The sequence below is a fragment of the Acomys minous genome, assembly GCF_964271855.1.
Source record: "Acomys minous genome assembly, chromosome: 5".
Classification (NCBI taxonomy): Eukaryota; Metazoa; Chordata; class Mammalia; order Rodentia; family Muridae; genus Acomys; species Acomys minous.
In genome coordinates this window covers 129284881-129304002 of record NC_140494.1, presented here as the reverse complement: position 1 = coordinate 129304002, position 19122 = coordinate 129284881, and the positions used below count along the sequence as shown (strand labels likewise).

Here is a 19122-nt window from a genome sequence, read left to right as displayed (position 1 = left end):
CAGCTAGTAAAGCGCTTATTGTGGGAGTCAGCTGCCCTGGGTTCCATGTGTGGAGGTAGAAGGGCAACCAACTCTGCCAAGCTGTCCTTCTTCCTTCACCCCACCCACCCACCCACGCACACACACACTGATGAGGATGATTGATACCCAGACTTTTTTTTTTATCAATTCCAATTTAGTGAAGAAGCCCCAATAAATTCTTTTACAGCGTCCCACCCTCCCGGGTCTGACCATAGAAGCTGGTGGTGGACTTCAAGCCTCGGTGTCAGCCTATAATTGTTTCCCTTTCCAAAACTGGTCGGGTATTCGTGGGAGGAAATTATCAGAGAGCGCCCTCTGCTGGCTGAAATCGTTTGGCCCGTATGGGCACTGGATCAAGTAATACACGGTTAGGGCTTACTGTTCGTGCGTCTTTTATAATGTTCATCTTTGTGACAGCCACGGCTACACGCAGAGAGACCCTGTATCGAAAGATCAGAAAAATTCATCTTTGTTATAATTAATGTTTTATTTTTTTAAATTTCTTTGAACGTATTGGTTTCCCGTAGGCTGGAAATCTTTCCTGTCAGCATGGAGAGTGATTTTTCTCTTTACTTGGGCAGGTTCCATGGGTGCAGAGCTTCAGAACTACCTGGGATTTTTTTTTAAATGTATTTAATTTAAGGTTACATTTATGTGCGTGTATACACCTGTGTGTCCTGTGGCCCGTGTGTGGAGACCAGGGGATAATTGCAGAAGTCGACTCTCTCCTCCTACCACACCTGCCCCTGGGACATCAAATCATCAGCCTTGGCAGCAAGTGCTTTTACTGGTTGAGCCATCTTCCTGGCTCTTGCCTGGGACCTTGTAGCCATGTCCACCACTGCCATACCCACAGCTACTGAGTTAGACTCCCTGGGCACACTGATGTTAAGGAATGCTGCAGGGGCCTTCCCCTCCGCATTACTTTTAGCTGGCTGGGATGAAGGTGCCCAGACTATATATCTAGGCTTTTTCTGCCCTCTGCTGCTATCAAGAGCCAGTATGGGATGGGGGAGGGGCAGCGAGCACTCTTAACCTCTGAGCCATCTCTCCTGCCCCCACTTTCTTTCTTATTTATTTATTTATTTATTTATTACTTGTAATTGAAATGGGGTCTTGCTCTGTAGCTCCAGCAGGTTTTTGCATCCTGTGGTCCTGCCTCGGTCTCCTGAGTGCTGGGACTACGGGTGTGTTCCGCCATGACTGGCCCATCTGTCAATCTGCTGTTCTCAGAGAGATGGGCACCGCCCGCCCCCTGCAATTAAACCTCCCCTCCCCCCCTCGTCCAGTATCCATAGTCTAGCCCTTGGAGGCGAACATCTCCTGATCTCCTCACCTCTCGCTACCCTTGTCTTTCACCTTCAGCGTGCCCTGTCCCTCGTTAACCTCGGAAGGAGCCCCTTCTGCTATGACTGGGCGTTGGCACTGTCGTCCCCCCAGCGGCACCCCCACCCCCGCCGTACCTTTCCACTTCCTCCTATAACTCCTTGCTCACCTTTAAAGGGTGGTGCGAATGTCGTCTTCTCCTCTGGGAGCCTTTCCTGACACACACACACCGCGCCCCTCCCCTGCCCTCCCCGCCCCCCTCTGCAGAATGCCCCCACCCACCCTAAGCTCCGCCCACTCGTTCTGTTGTCATCCTAGTTGTCTTAGAGCGGGGAGTCAAGTGCCTGGGTCCTGTGTGGTTGGTCTAGAAAAGTCACTGGGGCAGGAACTGAAAAGTCTTGAGTCCTTGGCCTTTAAAGGACCCCAAGCTCAGAGAACAGCGGGGGGCGGGGCGCGAGGGGGGGGCGCCTGGAAGGACTTGGGAGCCACAAGGTAGAGCAGGTACTTGAGACAGCTGAAGGTTTTCGTGGCTGCCGTGTTTGTTAGGGGGCCTTGTTCTTCCCCAGGGGTTCTCAGCCTCCCTAATGCTACAACCCTTCAGTACAGTTCCCGGTGTTGTGCTGACCCCACCCCCCACCCCCCCACTCCCCCACTCCCCGCCAAGCATAAAACTGCTTTCGCTGCTGCTTCATAACTGCAATTTTGCTCCTTTTATGACCTGTAATGTAAATCTCTTGCGTTTTCTGATGATCTTAGGAGAGCCCTGTAAAAGGGTCATTTGACCCCAGAGAGGTTGAGACCCACAGGTTGAGGACCAGCACCAACAGTGGTGTGAGTGTGTGTGTGTGTGTGTGCGTGTGTGTTGATTATATTGGTCTATGCAGTAGAGGCCTGCAGTCGCCTCCACACTTGAAAGGCTGAGCACCCAGTAGCTGCTTAGCCGGATGCCTCAGCAGTCCCACTGTGGTGCTGAGAGCCTGGAGGGTTCTGGACAGCCACTGTGTGTCGTCCCCCCCCCCCCCCATCCATGTTGGAGGCCGGAAGAAGCCGGAGAGTGGGTCTCCTTACTCTAATTGCCTGATCAGGAAAATCCCTAACAGGTGTGCCCAGTATCTGGCTGCAGTCAAGATAACAACCGAAATTAACCATTACTCGACTGTGGGAGCAGGTGGAGGTTGAGGGCGTGTGTGTGTGTGTGTGTGTGTGTGTGTGTGTGTGTGTGTGTGTGTGTGTGTGTGTAGCAGGCGGGGAGGGAGTGTGCCGCAAATGGCGGCTATAGGCGCCTCAGCACCTCAGTGAAAACTGATGCCGTCTTTACGAGGTTGTACCTAGACACAGAAGAAGTCTCTTGAAACACCTTCAGGAACCTTCCATTCTGCTTCAGTGGCTCAGCAACTTCTCCACCCAACTTATTCCTCCCCTGATAACAAACACATTGATTTTAGAACCACCCAAAGTGTTTGTTAATAAGCACGGGATATGGTGGGTTTGTTTTGTGGCTGTATCCGGGTCTTTCTCTCGGAAAGCCAAGGAGACTTTGTTGAAAAGAGCACAAGCGAAATAAAGGCTCTTTGGCAAGATTCCGACTTTTCGTGTGTTGGTTACATAACTGTGCTGAAGTATAGCTTTTAAAGTGACATTACTGAATTCTAGGCTGGCATGTAATTTCCTATTTGGATGTATAGTTTTTATGGATCTGTGAGTGGTATAGTTAACAGCAAGCGGGCCCGTGTTCCTCACTGTGCAGATCTACGCCAGGCAGGCTCCCCTCGGAGGTGAGGGCGTCCATCTCATTCAGCATAGTGCACCTCACGTAGGACCTGGCCAGAAGTTTTTTGTTTTGTTTTGGTCTTTTTTTTCCCATTTATTCTTTATTCATTTATTCGTGTATCTTCCCAATTCCTTCTGAAAATTTTGATTCTGTGTTTGTCACATTGTCTGCGCATTCTCAAAACTCAGTGGCCACTTCCTCTTTCTTCTCTGATAGGTGTGGGTGCGCATGGTGGCAGAGTTAGAGGGAAAATATCCATATGCCAAGGCATAACAAGTGCCCAACGCCTGAAAACTGGGAATTAGAGATGGATAATAGTGGAGCCCTCACAAACGTTACGGGGGACCTGAGAGTACTAGCTCCCCCTCGCTCCCTCTCCCTCTCTTCCGTCTCTCTGTTGCTCTTTATGAAGAGATTTCATGGTATATAATTCACATATAAGGTGAACAGTGGGGAGAGGCCTGGAGAGATGGCTTGGCACTTAAAGAGTGATGCTCTTCCAGAGGATCCAAGTTTGCTCCCAGGATCCATGTCAGGCGGCTCACAGCTGCCTGTAACTCCAGCTCCAGGGGACCTGACGCCTTCTTCTGAACCCTGCAGCAGGCATTGCATTCACATGGAAACACACACACACACACACACACACACACACACACACACACAGAAAGAAAGAGGGGGAGGGGAGGGGAGAATTTAAAGCTAAAACTTAAAAGCGTACGCTGCAGTGGGTTTTAGTATATTCACTGTGCAGCATCACAATTATTCATAGAACATTTGATCAGTTCAGAAAGGAACCCCATGGCATTTGCCAAATCTCCCTCATCTTCCCTCAACCCTTGTCCATGGCGACCACAAAATTCTTTCTATCTCTATGAATTTGCCTCTCTGGGTGTTTCCTGTAAATGGAATCATACCATGCAGGGCTCTTTTTGTTGTTTTTGTTTTGTTTTTTGAGACAAGGTTTCTCTGTGTAGCCCTGGCTGTCCTGGACTTGCTTTGTGGACCAGGCTGGCCTTGAACTCACATGGATCCGCCTGCCTCTGCCTCCCGAGTGCTGGGATTAAAGGCGTGCTGGGATTAAAGGCGTGCTGGGATTAAAGAACACAGAGTTCTTTAAGACCAGCTTCTTCCACTCCGCGTAGTGTTTTCAGGGTTTATCTGTACGTGGTGTTTCAGTACATCAGTGCTATCTATGGCTAAGACACACCATACTATGGCTCTTCCTAAGTTGATCGGATGTGCGGTTTCTACTTTTTGTCTGTTATAAATTATAATAATTATTATAAATTATACATAAAACATAATTACAAGTTCTAAATGAGGCTGAGTGTTTATGAGGTCCTGCATGTTTACATTTTTATTACAAGATTTGTTTATTTTTATTTTCCGTGTATGTTTTGCTTGCATACATGTATGTGTACCACATGTGTTCAGTGACCATGGAGACCAGAAAAGGGCGTCGGGTCCCCGGCAGCTGGTGTTCTAGGTAGTTATGCACAGCCCGATGTGGTGCTGGGAACTGAACTCCAGTTCTCTGGAAGTCTTCTGGACCACTGAGCCGGCTCTCCGGCCCTGAGGCAGCTTCTTATACGTACATAGCGTGAAGTTAGCTATTTTTCAACATCATTAGCCAAAAGTCTATTCTATCCCTCGCTGGATTGTCTTGAAACAATACTTGAAAATCAGTTGGGGGGGGGGGTTAGGGACACTTAAGTCCCTTCCTTCCCCCTTCTCCCACCCACTCCCCTTCCAGAGGTCAACCTCCATTAAAAACAAACAAAAACAACAACTGTGGCGTGTGTGTGTGTGTGTGTGTGTGTGTGTGTGTGTGTGTATATGTGTGTGTGTATGTGTGTGTGTGTGTACATAAGCATGCGTGCATGGTGTGGAAGTCAGAGAACAGCTATTTTTAATTATAGGTAGATGTGCATGCGAGTACAGGTACCTGCCAGGGCCAGACGTGTTGGGTCCCCTGGAGCTGGAGTTACGTACGGGCTATGGCGAGCCGCCTGACAGGGATGCTAGAGTCTTCTGCAAGAGCCATGCGTGCTCTTAGCCACAGGGCCATCTCTCCAGCCTCCCCACCCCCACCCCTGGCTTTTTTTTTAAACATACATTCTGAGTACGTGACTCAGTTTCTCATGCTTCATTGGCTGAGCCTTCTCCAAGCCCACGGACTGTGTGGTTTCTGAGGAGGCCTTGTGTTTCACAGCACATCACATCATATAGGCTGCGAGGCAGCTGCCTCACCTGCCTTTAGACGTTCATGAGCGCGTGTCGTTTGTCTGGACAGGTGCGACGCCAGCATAGCCAGACTTTCCGCAGAGCATAAGACAACCTACGAGGGGCTCCAGCACTTGAGCAAGGAACAGCAAGCAGCCAAGCTGATTCTGGAAACAAAAATCAAAGACGCGGAAGGACAGGTATGGCCGCTTTGACACTCACCTCTTAGAAGCTGGTAGTTGCTTCTCAGCTCAGAGGAGCACGGTGTTGCTTGGTTTTTGCAGGGGTGGCCGGCTGCCGTCCCGGACGTGGGTTTATGCACACCCTCGGCTCCTCCTGCCTTCCTTCCCTCTGCTCGCTGGAGCGGCCCCTCAAGCAGCCAGATTACAGCGAGCTTGGTTTAAAGACGCATTCCCCTTACTCATAAAACAATTCACATACCCTCGGAATTCTAAATTATATCTCCCAAACTACCTCTTGCACGGGTGAGTGGCCCACCTTTGCAAGCCGCTTGTCCCAGTGTCGGATTCAGGGCGTGTGTTCTTTCCTGACTGGGACCTATTGCCTGAGCTGACTCTTCACGTGGTCTGTAGGTGGGCCAGGCCGAAGCTGTGGTGTACCTGGCAAAGGGGCCTCCGGGTGTTTTACCTTGACATTCGTAGTTTACGTAACAAAGCAAAACTCTCAGCATTTCACCAGTTTGGGGTCTCTTTTAAAAATGTTATCCTCTTTAAGTGTGTGTGTGTGTGTGTGTGTGTGTGTGTGTGTGTGTGTGTCTGTGTGTGTCTGTGTGTGTGTGTGTGTGTGTGTGTGTCTGTGTGTGTGTGTCTGTGTGTGTGTGTGTGTGTGTGTGTGCGCGCGTGTCTTAGCCTCCCCTTGGCGCTGGGTTATAGGTGGTTGTAAGCCACCTGACAGCAGTGCTGGGGTTGACCTCTGAGGAGATGTGCTCTCAACTGTGGAGCCACCTCTCCAGCCCCTCCTTCATCAGATTTTTAAAGTTTGTTTGGTTTTTGTTACCTGCAAGCTCCCTTTGTTGGGACAGGGCTAGCCTCTTAGGACTTCCCTACAGTATCTTTCTAATTTACTATTCTTTATATGACCAGAGACTATTCTAGAAAAACAAGAGCAACTGAGTAATTTACTGAATTGAAACAATACTTAGTCTTCAGCTTCAGCTTCGTTCAGCAAGGATCCCACGCTGCTCATGTAAAAACAAACAAGCAGAACAAAGGGTATTACAAAAACTTGGAAGAAAGTCAGGCGTTTGTGTTGTGTTTCTTTTAAGATGAGCGGGGCCCTGGCTTCAGAGCAAGGCGGTCTACAATCCCAGGCAATCTGGAGGCTGGGGCGGGAGGGTCCCACATTCAAGTTTTGCATGGACTAAAAAAGTGAGTCAGGCCAACCCAAGCAGTTTACACATCTCAAAATAAAAAGTAAAGGCAGCTGGCTCAGTGGGGGGAAGGTCCTTCACCACACCCGATGGCCTGCGCTCAACCTCTGGGGCCCACAACATAACGGAAGGACAGAACCGACTGCCACAAGCTGTCCTCTGACCTACACACACATAACACACAGAGGGAAGAAATAAACGCAAAATATGTTTAAATCAAGGCTCAGGGCATAGCTCAGCACTGGCCTGCTTGCCTAGGGCTTACTGACGCTTGAGGGAGCTGGGTGGGTGGGGGTGGGTGCGTGCGAATGGGAAACCCTGTAACAACACAAGGAAATAGATGCTTCCTCATAGCCAAGGTGAGTACAACACAGAAGCCTACCAAAAAAGGGGGGTGATGATGATGGTGGTGGTGATGGTGATGATGGTGATGGTGATGATGGTGATGGTGGTGGTGATGATGATGATGGTGGTGGTGATGATGATGATGGTGGTGGTGATGATGTTGGCAGTGATAATGATAATGATGACGACAATGGTGATGATGGTGATGATGGTGATGGTGATGGTGGTGGTGATGATGATGATGGCAGTGATAATGATAATGATGACGACAATGGTGATGGTGATGATGATGATGGTGATGATGATGGTGGTGATGATAGTGGTGTTGATGATGATGGTGGTGATGATGATGATGGCAGTGATAATGATAATGATGACGACAATGGTGATGGTGGTGGTGGTGATGATGATGGTGGTGATGATAGTGGTGTTGATGATGATGGTGGTGATGATGACGATGATGGTGGTGATGATGATGGTGGTGATGGTGGTGGTGATGATGATGATGACAATGGTGGTGATGATGATGGTAATGATGACGACAGTGGTGATGATGGTGATGATGATGATTTTGATCCACATCATACAAATATCATTATTATTTAAGTCAGGAATGTTGAATAACACTTAGGTTTCCAGAAACTGTGATCATTTCATACAGGACTAGTTTAACATTAAATTTTAATGAAAACAAAACCCGAATATAAACGAAGGCCACAAGGAGATAGTGGAGAAAGCGGGAGAGGAATGTAGCCCACAGAGGGTCTTCTCTGGGGCTTCGCTTGACGAGGTGGCACATCTGGAGCCTTGACGCATTTGCAGCCGTAGAGATCCTGCCCTCCGTGTCTGGCAGCCACAGGGCTGGTGGAAATCCAAGGCTGCATACCGTGACAGCTGGTAGAGGAGCCAGCCCTGGGCAGGAGTTGAGCTTGCTCATTAGAGAGCTGAGAAGTTTAGCACTTAGTGCGTGGTGAGCATTTTGGCAGTGCCCCCTGTCTTCATTTTTGCTGGGTACATAAGAAAAAGAATGAAGGCAGTGGTTAGGCAAGATGATGTAAGCGTTAAAGCGCCCTAGGGAGATAGTGTAGGGGTTAAAGTGCTCATGGGCACAAGCAGCAGGGCCTGGGCTTGGATCCGCAGCCCCCATTTAAAAGCTGGGCACTGTGGGGGCTGGGGAGATGGCTCAGTGGTGAAGAGCACTTGCACATCCAAGTTCAGTTCCCAGCACCCAGAGGGCAGCTCACAATTATGACTGCAGTCCTAGGGAATCTGATGCCCTTTGCCCTCCGTAGGCACAAGACACACACCTGGTACATGCATATACACTCAGGCAAACACTCGTGCACATGAAATAAAATAATCTAAAAAAAAATTTTTTTTTAATGGTGGACATTGTGATTCACCCAGCACTGGGTGGTGGAGACATGTGCCCCCTACAACCTATTGGCCAGCCATTCTAGCCAATGGATGGGCTCCATGTCCAGTGAGGGAACCCTTCCTCAAAAAGCAAAGTGGAGAATGATTGAGGGAAAAAAAAACTGCTGTTAGTGGGACTCTGCTGGATAAGGCTGAAGCCTGGCTTCTTTGGATAGCCGTTTGGTGCCCGGTCTATGAAGGCAGACTGTCTCTCTCTGGCTCTCTCTGTCTCTCTCTGTCTCTGTCTCTGTCTCTGTCTCTCTGTCTCTGTCTCTCTGTCTCTCTCTCTGTCTCTGTCTCTCTCTCTCTGTCTCTCTCTCTCTGTCTGTCTCTCTCTGTCTCTCTCTCTCTGTCTCTGTCTATCTCTCTCTGTCTCTCTCTCTCTCTCTGTCTCTCTGTCTCTGTCTCTCTCTGTCTCTGTCTCTCTCTCTCTCTCTCTGTCTCTCTGTCTCTCTGTCTCTCTGTCTCTCTCTGTCTCTCTCTGTCTCTGTCTCTCTGTCTCTGTCTCTCTGTCTCTCTCTCTGTCTCTCTGTCTCTGTCTCTCTCTGTCTCTGTCTCTCTCTGTCTCCCCCTCTTTTTTTTTTTTTTTGGCGGAGTTGTCACTCCACCTGATCTGGTAAGCCTAGATTTTTGTTTGTTGTGTTGTGTTGTGTTGTGTTGTGTTTCTCTATATAACAGCTCTGGCTGTCCTGGAACTCACTCTGTAGTCCAGGCTGGCCTCAACTTACAGAGCTTTGCCTGCCTCTGCCTCCCAAGTGCTGGGATTAAAGGCGTGCGCCACCGCAGCTGCAAATGACCTTTAATTGTAGCTAGAAGCCATCCTTTCACACATAGGATAATTAAGTACTTTTCTCCTTCTTGTGATAGGACCCTGTTTTACTGCCTGTAAATGAGGCACTGTATCACTGTACTAGATTAAGTATCTTGCCACCTTTAACCCTAGGGAGTCAGACACATTCACCTCAAAACCCCTCCCCCACTGCCCAAGGTTTATAAATAAAGGCTGGCTTGTGTGGGGGGGTGCTCGCTTGCTCTCTCTTGCTCACCATTCCTCCACTATGACTGTCTGAGACTCCATTTATTCTCAGGGGGGTGGGGGCAGGGGGCAACCACCACTGGATGCCGAGTGAACAGGCAGCAATGGCAGAACTGCCGCTAGCTCGGTGCTGACCCCTAGTGAAGCACTGCTGGGCCTGTGTCTCGCCAGACATGGTTTCCAGCAGGCTTTGGACATCCACCTGCTTCTGCTGTGCTTGGCACAGCAGCTCAAACAAGGAGTTGTTACAGTATCGTCACGGGCTTGTAGAGCTCCCAGTCTCAGCTGCCTTTTGAGACCTGCAGTCTCGTTCTGTGAAGAGCTAACCCATGACACCCTGTGGAGAATTCATTTCCACCTTCCCCAGTGGGGCTCGGAACCTGGCCTAGCACCCAGGCAACAGGCCTCACCCTAAAGTGCTCTAGCTATGCCACAGGCGCTTGGAACCTTTGATCCCAAGGCCATCCATTCTTGTCCAGAGGCAAGCAGTGCCTGGACAGACCTATGGGATGTAGAACCCAGGCCAGGCCAGACGGGTGCTGAACAACACTGTTGACTTCTGGCCTTCATATGTACATGTCTGCACCTGCATACACACACACACACACACACACACACACACACACACACACACACACACAAAATGGTAAAAAGAGGAGGAGAACTCCTTAGATGGACTCAGTAAAGTGACTGGTTCTTACGGCCACTGGCCAGCATTGAGGGTAGGAAATGTGTTCAACAGCGGCCCCTAAAGGCTTGATGCGAGGCCTTTATGATCCAATCTTCTTTTCCAGATCTCCCAGCTTCTGAACAGAGTAGACTTGTCCATCTCGGAGCAGAGCACCAAACTGAAGATGTCCCACAGAGACAGCAACCACCAGCTCCAGCTCCTGGACACCAAGTGCGTCGTCAGCTTGTAAAGGGTTTCGCCAAGTTCCTTCCGAGTTCGCCACGTTCACGTTTTCCTCCTCCTGCTTTTATCTTAAAGTATAACGTCTAAACCTTGCCTGCTTTAAGTTTGTCTTCGTTGCTACGTCTGTGCGGATATGCACACGTGAGCTCGGTGCCTGCAGAGGCCAGAGGAGCCCAGCCCTGGAGCTGGAGTCGCACGTGGCTGTGAACAGCCAGATATGGGTGTTGAGAACTGAACTCCTGTCCTCTGGAAGAGCAGCAAGTGCTCTTAGCTGCTGAATGTCTCTTCTCCCCGCCTCTTGGTTTTTATTTACCACATAAGAGTGAAAATAGTAATGAAAGCTAAAAGAAAAGCGTTTCATGGGACACCCTGTCATCTCTCATTCCTAACTGCTTCTAGTGGTCGGATGACGGCTCCTCTCTTCATTCATTGTGTATTTGGATTATTTGTGTGTGTGTGTGTGTGTGTGTGTGTGTGTGTGTGTGTGTGTAAATGTGCAAAGGTGAGTTGACTGTGCCATGAATGCATGAGTGTATACAGGTGAAGGTCAACACTGGTGTCGTCTTCTATTTCTCTTCACCCTTTTTTTTTTTTTTTTTTTTTTTGAGGCAGAGCCTCTCCCTGATTCTGCTGGATTAACTAGCCGGTAGGACTCTCTGTCCCTCTTCCAGTGCCGGGATCACAGGTGGACGCCACTGTGCCTGGCTTTTTACATGGGTTCTGGGCATCCAAACTCAGGCCCTCGTGTTTGGGCAGCAAGCACTTTACCCACCGAGTCACCTCCTGGCCCCTAGGGTGTGTCTGTGAAGCGCTTGCCTAGAGATTTTGGATCTAGTGATGACGGAAAAAAACAAAACAAAGCAAAGCTAAACCTCATTTTGTTTGTTTGTTTTTTGAGACCAGGTTTCTCTGTGTTGTCCTAGACTCCCTCTGTAGGCCAGGCTGGTCTCGAACTCACAGAGATTCCCCTGCCTCTGTCTCCCAAGTGCTGGGATTCCAGGCGTGCGCCACCGCGCCTGGCTCTAGACCTTGTTCTTAATCCTGAAGAGTCTACAGTTTAGGGAGCCGATAGCCAGGTCCAGATAAGGACGTAAACAGAGTGTGCTGTATTATTTATTATTAATAATAATGTGTCAAGGGACAAGCATGTGGTTATGCTCGGTTAAAAAATGGTTCCCCCAAATTCTCCATGTAAGTATGTTCGTTAACATTTAGGGCTAAAAGGAACTTGACAGGTGTGTCTAAGTATCTTCAGCTGGGAATGTGGCTCATGAGTAAAGTGCTTGACTAGCACTGAGGGGACAGATTCAATCTCCAGGGTTAGAAAATGTGTGTGTGTGTGTGTGTGTGTGTGTGTGTGTGTGTGTGTGTGTGTGTGTGTGTGTCTCATGTTGAGATCAGACTATAACCTTGGGTTAAAGTTCTCGCCTTGCCCCTTGTTTGAGAGAGGGTCCCTTTGGTGATTCGCCACTGTGTCCTCCGGGCTCGGTGGCCTGAGAGCTTCCTGTCTTTGTCCCCCACCTTCCACAGGAGTGCTGGAATTATAGACCAGCTCTTTGCTGTGACCTGACCAAAGCAACCTGAGTAGTGAAGATGCCAGTTTGTCTCACAGTGATGAACATGTGGCAGCAGGGGCGCGAGGTGTCGAGCCGTGTTGCATTTATAGGCAGAGGCTGAAAGGATGAGTGCTGCCGCTCGGTCTACTTCCTCCTTCCCATTTTTTTTTAAATTCAGTCTGGACCCCCGGACAATGGGATGGTGTTTTATACATTCAGAGAGGGTCTTCCCTCTTCATTAAAACCTTTGGAAACACCCTTACATACACATGTCTCCTGGGTGGTTCCAAGTCTAGTCAAGGTGGCACAGAAGATTAACCATTACATACACTTAGCTGCAAGGGAGCCTAGTAAATTTGGTCTCTGGCTAGGCAGCCGTGTACTCCAGGGACATGTGAAGACTCCTTATATAAGAAAAAAAAATAGCCATTTCAGGACGATTAGTGACTCTAATGGGTGTTCTTGTTATTATTTAAATCACACTTCTATGTCTGTCACATCTCTTTACATCTCTATATAGTCTACAATTTCGTTGCATGTTACTACATTAAAAAGAAAGTGATTGAGGGAAGCAGCATGCGTTGACAGTTATTTTAACGATTCTGGAAGGGAGAAGGCCAGAGAAATGGAATATTGTAGGAGGTACTTTTTTTCTCTGATTTTTTTTTTTTTTTGAGACAGAGTCTCAAGTAGCGCAAGCTGGCCTTGAATTCACTAAGGCCTTTAACTCCAGATCCTCCTGGCTCTGCCTCCCAAGTGCTAGGAATGCAGGCATGCTCTACTATGCCTGGTTTGTTTCCTGCTGGTTTAAATTAGGCTATGTCCATATGGGGAAGGGGCATTTAAAAACATGAGAGAGAAAGCGAGCCAGCATCTAGTCCTGGGAGACACAAGAGCCAAGGAGGAAGAGTACACGTAAGTAGAGAATTCTGAAAAAGGAGATTAAGGATGGTATGTCCTCTGAGCAAGGGCTACAAAGGTAGCCCCTGGTAGCTCTGTATCACTGGGTCACCTTAGTCCCTGTGCTGCCATCTCCTGCGGGTAGGAGAACCATCCGGGGCTTTTCTGTTGCATGTTTCGTCCTGCACCAACTCCATGCTGCGTGTGATCCTAAGATTCTGTTTAACCTTACTTGAAGCTGTTTTACATTCAGCTTTGTTTATGTGCCTTTTTTCTTTTTCACGTTTTAGATTTAAGGGCACAGTTGAAGAGCTCAGCAACCAGATTTTATCTGCACGGAGTTGGCTGCAGCAAGAACAAGAACGGATAGAGAAAGAGCTTTTACAGAAGATCGACCATCTTTCCTTGGTTGTTAAGGAAAACAGTGTAGGTATTGGTGTTTCCCCAATACATATTCAGCACCTGGGGGCTCGGCACCCTGGAACCTACTCAGGTATTCCTGCCTTTGAGTAATTTCCCCCGTCCTTCCTTCCATTCCCCTTTCTCTTTCCCTTCTTCTTCCTCTTCCACCCCCCCCCCCCCGGCCCCACTTGCTTCTTTCTTCCATTCTGGGGATCAAAGCCACTTTCTCATAACCGATGTCTTAGTTTCTTTTTCTGTTGCTATGAGAAAAATATCCCGACGAAAGCAACTTAAGGGAGAAAAGGTATTTCAGGTCCACAGTTTGAGGGCGCACTTTCCCTTGGTGGCGGGGTGGGGGGTGGGGGGAAGGACAGGGCAACAGGGGCCTGACACAGTTTGAGGGTGCACTTCCCCTTGGTGGGGGAGACAGGGCAGCAGGAGCTCAACACAGCTGATCACGTTGCATCCACTATCAGGAAGCAGAGAGGGGTAAATGCAGACCGCACCGTTCAGCTTTCCTTCCCACTTACACAGCTCAGGATCCCAGGCAGGGAACGGTGCCATCCACAATGGTTTGGTCTTTTCCACCTTAGTCCCTCCCCACCCCCACCCCCACCCCCACCCCCACCCCCACCCCCACCCCGCAGCAGGCATGCCCAGAGGCCTGGCTCCCAGCTGATTCTGGATTCCATTAAGTCAGCAATTAACACTAACCGCCATATCTGATCATCTCAAACGTTACCACCCAGCCAATTCTCCCGTTCCAGTCTTAACAAAGACCGGAAGGGCTTTGATTTATGTTGGTTAACATTGGCCAAACTGAAGCCAGGTGCGGTGGTGCACGCCTGTAATCCCAGCACTCGGGAGGCAGAGGCAGGCGGATCGCTGTGAGTTTCGAGGCCAGCCTGGTCTACAAAGCGAGTCCAGGACAGCTAAGGCCTCACAGAGAAACCCTGTCCCCAAAAAAACAAAAAACCAATTGCCAAACTGACATATTCAGTTGACATTGTAATGATCCCAATTGTCTATCACCCATTTCTAAATAAAGCTATCGATTACCTATTTGATCCTTTTTTTTTTCCCTTCTTTGTTTTTAGTGTTGTGACCTAGCTTTTGATTTCACTGATGTTGAGTGGCTCTCTGTCCCCAGGCCCTTTCCAATGCATTGTGACGACAGTGTGCCTTCGTGCCAGGGCAACAGATCTGAATCCACCATTTTTTTTTTCATCTACTTCTGCTTCCACCCTCTCTCAAAGAGCTGAGGTTTGCAGAACTGCCAATGGGGTGGTGGTGCGGAATACACTCAAAAGTCTTGCATTTATCACATTTAAGACCAGCAGGCTTGGAAACCAGAGCTAGGCAGGCAAATTGTGTTAGCTTCTGTTTCCTTGCCCGGCTTCCTCCCGTAAGTGGCTGGTGTGGTTTGCCCGTCCGGCTGCTCCAGGTGCCGAGCCGTCCGCTGAGTGCAGACTCTGCATCAGCGCCGCCATCACAGGAGTGTTGCATGTGGCACCTGATGAGGGCTTGATGCTCATAGCCCGTGGATGCAGAATTTCACACAGCCCAGGCATAGTGGATTGCAAAGACAAGGAGCTGTTCAATATTTCAAATCCCCCCTTTGGCTCTTCCTGTACTTTCTTCCTCAGTCCACTCATGGTTGCGGCTTGACGCGTCCTGACCTGTTTGTGGAGTTCTGAGTCCGTGGCTCACTTTTTAACTTTTACCCACTTTTTTTTTTCCTGTTTTATTTTTACATCGGCTTAAACGAACAGTGATTTCCATGGTAATGGCTGCTTCTCTAAGATGGAGGCTTGCTTCTCTCTCACTAAAACAGTTCCAGGTGTGCATCCCTCAAGCCCCACAGGAGTTGAGAAGGCCCGCCAGTCCTCAGCGACTCAGAATCTCGCGTAGGTTATATTTCTGCCAGCTTCAGAGAGAAGCCCTTGTCCCCACAATTCAGGATAGCTGCTAGAGCTCTAACCATCGACTGAATGTGGGAGCAGAAGGAACAAGGGGAGAATTAAGGATATGCAGCGTGTACTGTTTCCGGAAGCAGTTACACACGCTGTTCTTACACGCCGTTTGTTAGGTCACGTGGCCCCCCCAAACTCGGGAGACAGGGTGAAATGTAGGCCTTATCTCTGGGTGACCTTGGAGAACGGATACGGGATGGACAACAGGAAGCCACTGTGATGCTGGTCCTTGCAGATGGTTACGGGCTATGGCCAACGTGAGGCAAGGCACCCGCTCTTCTTTGGCAATAACCAACTGTAATTCTTGTCATGCGTGGGCCTCAGGGAGTCAGCGAAAGAGACATGGAGAAGAAGCTCAGCCAGATGTCGGCCAGGCTGGACAAAATCGAAGAGAGCCAGAAGAGGAACGTGGAGGGACAGAGGACAAAGCCGGAGGAGGAGAAGGTGCACGGGCTGATCAGCAAACTGGAGATACAGATGAATGAGGACATGAAGGAGATGAAGGCGGAAGTCAATGCCGGTAGGCGCAGGTCAATGGCAGTAGGCGGAGGTCAGTGTGGGTGGGCGCAGGTCAGTGCGGGTAGGCAGAGGTCAGTGCAGGTAGGCGCAGGTCAATGCGGGTAGGCAGAGGTCAATGCTGGTAGGCACACGCGTGTGCGCGTGTGCGTGTGCGTGTGTGTGTGTGTGCGCGCGCGCGCACGTGCGCGCGTGCGTGTGTGTGTGTGTTATATATATGTGTGTGTGTGTGCGCGCGCGTGCGTGTGCGTGTGTGTGTGTGTGTGTGTTATATATATGTGTGTGTGCGCGCGCGTGTGTGCGTGTGTGTGCGTGTGTGTGTGTGTGTGTATGTAGCCTTGACTGGCTTGGAACTCACTATATAGACCAGGCTGGCCCAGAATTTTGCTTCCCAGATTAAAGGCCTAAATCACCACACCACACCTTGGCTACACTGTGTTTACTTTCTCTCTCTGTCTCTGCCTCTCTGGCTCTCTGGGTCTCTGTCTCTCTGTCTCTGTCTCTGTCTCTGTCTCTGCCTCTCTGTCACTCTGTCTCTGCATCTCTGCCTCTCTGGGTCTCTGTCTCTGTCTCTCTCTGTCTCTGTCTCTCTCTCTCTGACAAGGGCTCTGATCCAGGCTGGCTTCAGACTCCCTAGGTAGCTGAAGATAACCTTAAACCTCTGATCCTCTGCACCCAACTTTAGAGTGTCAGTATGAGAAATGTGGGTACCAAGCCTGACTGGGGATGGAGCGTGGGACTTCACGATCGCCGGGCAAGCACTTGACCCACTGAGCCGCACCCCCAGGCCTTCACACTGTTCAAATTCTAACCCAGGATCCCACATAGCCGTTACTTTTTATGCTCATTTACTTTATCTGAGCCAATTTCTCTGCGGTGCTGCTTTGTTCCTGAGGCGGAGTCTAGTGATATAGAGCAGGCTGGCCTCAAACTCACTGTCCTCTGAGAGCCTGAGTCTTCCGAGAGCTGGGAGGCAGGCATATGCCACCAGGCCTGGCTGAGCCTAGCCTTTTTCTCACTGAAATCTGTCTCCTATCTAGGGTCCCTGTTTAGGGTGACATGCCCAAGGTAACTTCCTGGAGCACAGCCAGGTAGACTCAAGGTCTTGCAGTGAGGACTGGGGCCTTAGATGGCTGGAAACAAAACTCCAGTCCCCCAGGTGACCGACCATAAGCACAGGGGAGCTAGAGCTTAGGCCCCGCACCAACCGGCCACTGGCTGGAGGACCTTGCTGTAGACTTGTGACAGCCTGTGGTGTCTCAACCCCTTAGGGATTCCATGCCAGACGTTACATTATGATTCATAACAGTGGCAAAATGTATAGTTATGAAGTAGCAATGAAATAACTTTATGGTTTGTGAGGAACTGTATTAAAGTAAAGGGTCATAGCGTTAGTAAGGTTGAAAATCACGGCTGTAGACGCTGGAGACCTAAGCACGTGGTACTTTCTTGAGCCACAGAAACCCTGAACCTAGTGTTTTTAGGCTACAGGGCTGGTGCTTTGCAGAAAGTCCCTCCGTTGGGCTTCAGTTGCTTCCTTATGACACAGAGACGTTGGACGGGGGATGGACGCCCCGCTCTGGCCGTTGGGTCAGCAGCAAATACATGGTGTGATTTCTCCTGGCGACAGTGGCCCCTTGCTTAAAGCCGCATCTACCGCAGTCCTTGGCTGCAATAGACCCCCTTTGTGATTAAAGGGCAGTTATCGTGAAGGTCCCACCCAGCGTTGACCCCGCTGGAGTTCCAGCATGTGTCAGAACCAACCATGGCTGCGGCCGTAGAATCTGGCAGGGCATGGCTTGCTAGCTGTTAATGCCTATGACATTTGCCTCTTCTTCAAGGGTTCACAGCCATCTATGAAAGCATAGGGTCCCTCAGACAAGTGCTCGAGGCCAAGATGAAGCTGGACAGGGACCAGCTGCAGAAGCAGATCCAGCAGATGCAGACGCCAGAAACTTCCATGTGAAGAGGGCTGGGACGAGGACCTGACAGGAGACTGCCTGTAGGGCTATGAGCCGGACACCTCAGCAGCCTGACCTCGGCTGCATGCTGGACCCCACCCAGGGTGTGCATGCGCTCTCACGGGTCTAAACGTTTACCTTCCGTCTTGAAAACACCCTTTACTTAAAAATCTTAACTACAGTTTTTACAACTTTATTTCCCTATCTAAGCGCGATGGAGCCCTGTCCCCTCAGGTTTTGAAAGGCTTTTATGAATGAAAAGAATTATTTTCAGTGCTTGATGATCTAGCCAAGACTATTATTTTGAAAACAAAAAACTGCCATCGTGATTTTTTTTTAAATTAAGAAATGTATTGCTCCTTACCTACATTAAAAGAATGATGCCCTGGTAGATTAGAGTTCAGCTTTAAGTCCACATTTGGATTGTATTACTGTTGTCTATGATTTTTTTTTACATTAGGTTATTTTCTTGTAAATCACTTGTCTTTTGTAGAAAAGAGGTTTAACACTGGAGGGAAAACCCTGCCATTTATATAACAAAAATAGTTTTTTAAAAATTGATAATTGCCATAAAGATTACAAATTAAGTGGAAACTTACGACATTTATCTAGATTCCAAAAGGCACAATATTTATATCCACCTAGAAGTATCAGCTTTTAATATTTAAAGCTATTTTTGGAACCCTTCACAGCCTGTATAGCGATAGCCATATATTTAATGATGTGATGGTTGCTAAGCAGTCTGTTTATTGCACAGATAATTGTTCATCAATTGTAATGAATGTGAAATTTTTTTCAGATGTTATGATTTACCTAAATGTTCCCTAAATAGGCACTAAGTGCTAAGACTTATAGACATTTGTTGTAACTGTATATCGTGCCTTGGTTTCTATCACATGGCTGTACTGTCCCCTGTTTTAAGAAAAATTTACCAACAAAATAGAGTGTGGTAAACACATCGGGGTTGTGATGTGAAACTGGGGTCCTATGTACTTTTTAAACGTCCTAACGATTTTACCATTGTCACGGCAGGCTGTATTCAGCGGCGTTCATGGAACAGGTGCACACTTTTGTACGGACAAGGAGTGAAACTGACACCACATTTATAATACCACGAAGAGACGTGTATCCTGGCACCTTTGTAGATGTTTTATTTTTAGTTGCCATGTTTGAGTCATTGAAGACTCGAGTCTGCACTGTTTTCTCACCTGTGCGTGTATCGTGCCTGACAGAGGACACCCCGTGTTTAAAGTGTGAGGGTACCCCAGGAAAGAGAACAGGAGCACATGATAGTTCCCAAACCACACCCTGTCCTTTCCTTTCCTCTCTCATTTGCAAGGACTCAGGAAAATAAAAAAGCATTTTCTATTTCT

General features: G+C 48.9%; 1 protein-coding gene across 2 annotated transcripts in view; it reads left to right on the top strand.

The window, feature by feature from the left end:
* FAM81A (family with sequence similarity 81 member A) overlaps window positions 1-19122 on the top strand; it is a 52920-nt gene that overhangs the window by 32978 nt on the left and 820 nt on the right. For both annotated transcript variants that reach the window (XM_084783427.1, XM_084783426.1), the window contains exons 5-9: window positions 5412-5541; window positions 10323-10429; window positions 13188-13323; window positions 15597-15792; window positions 17630-19122. The exon at window positions 17630-19122 is cut by the window's right edge and continues 820 nt beyond it. In XM_084783427.1, the coding sequence (XP_084639553.1) occupies window positions 5412-5541; window positions 10323-10429; window positions 13188-13323; window positions 15597-15792; window positions 17630-17754 (694 nt within the window). In that variant the 3' untranslated portion in view covers window positions 17755-19122. The remainder of the gene's footprint in view (window positions 1-5411; window positions 5542-10322; window positions 10430-13187; window positions 13324-15596; window positions 15793-17629) is intronic.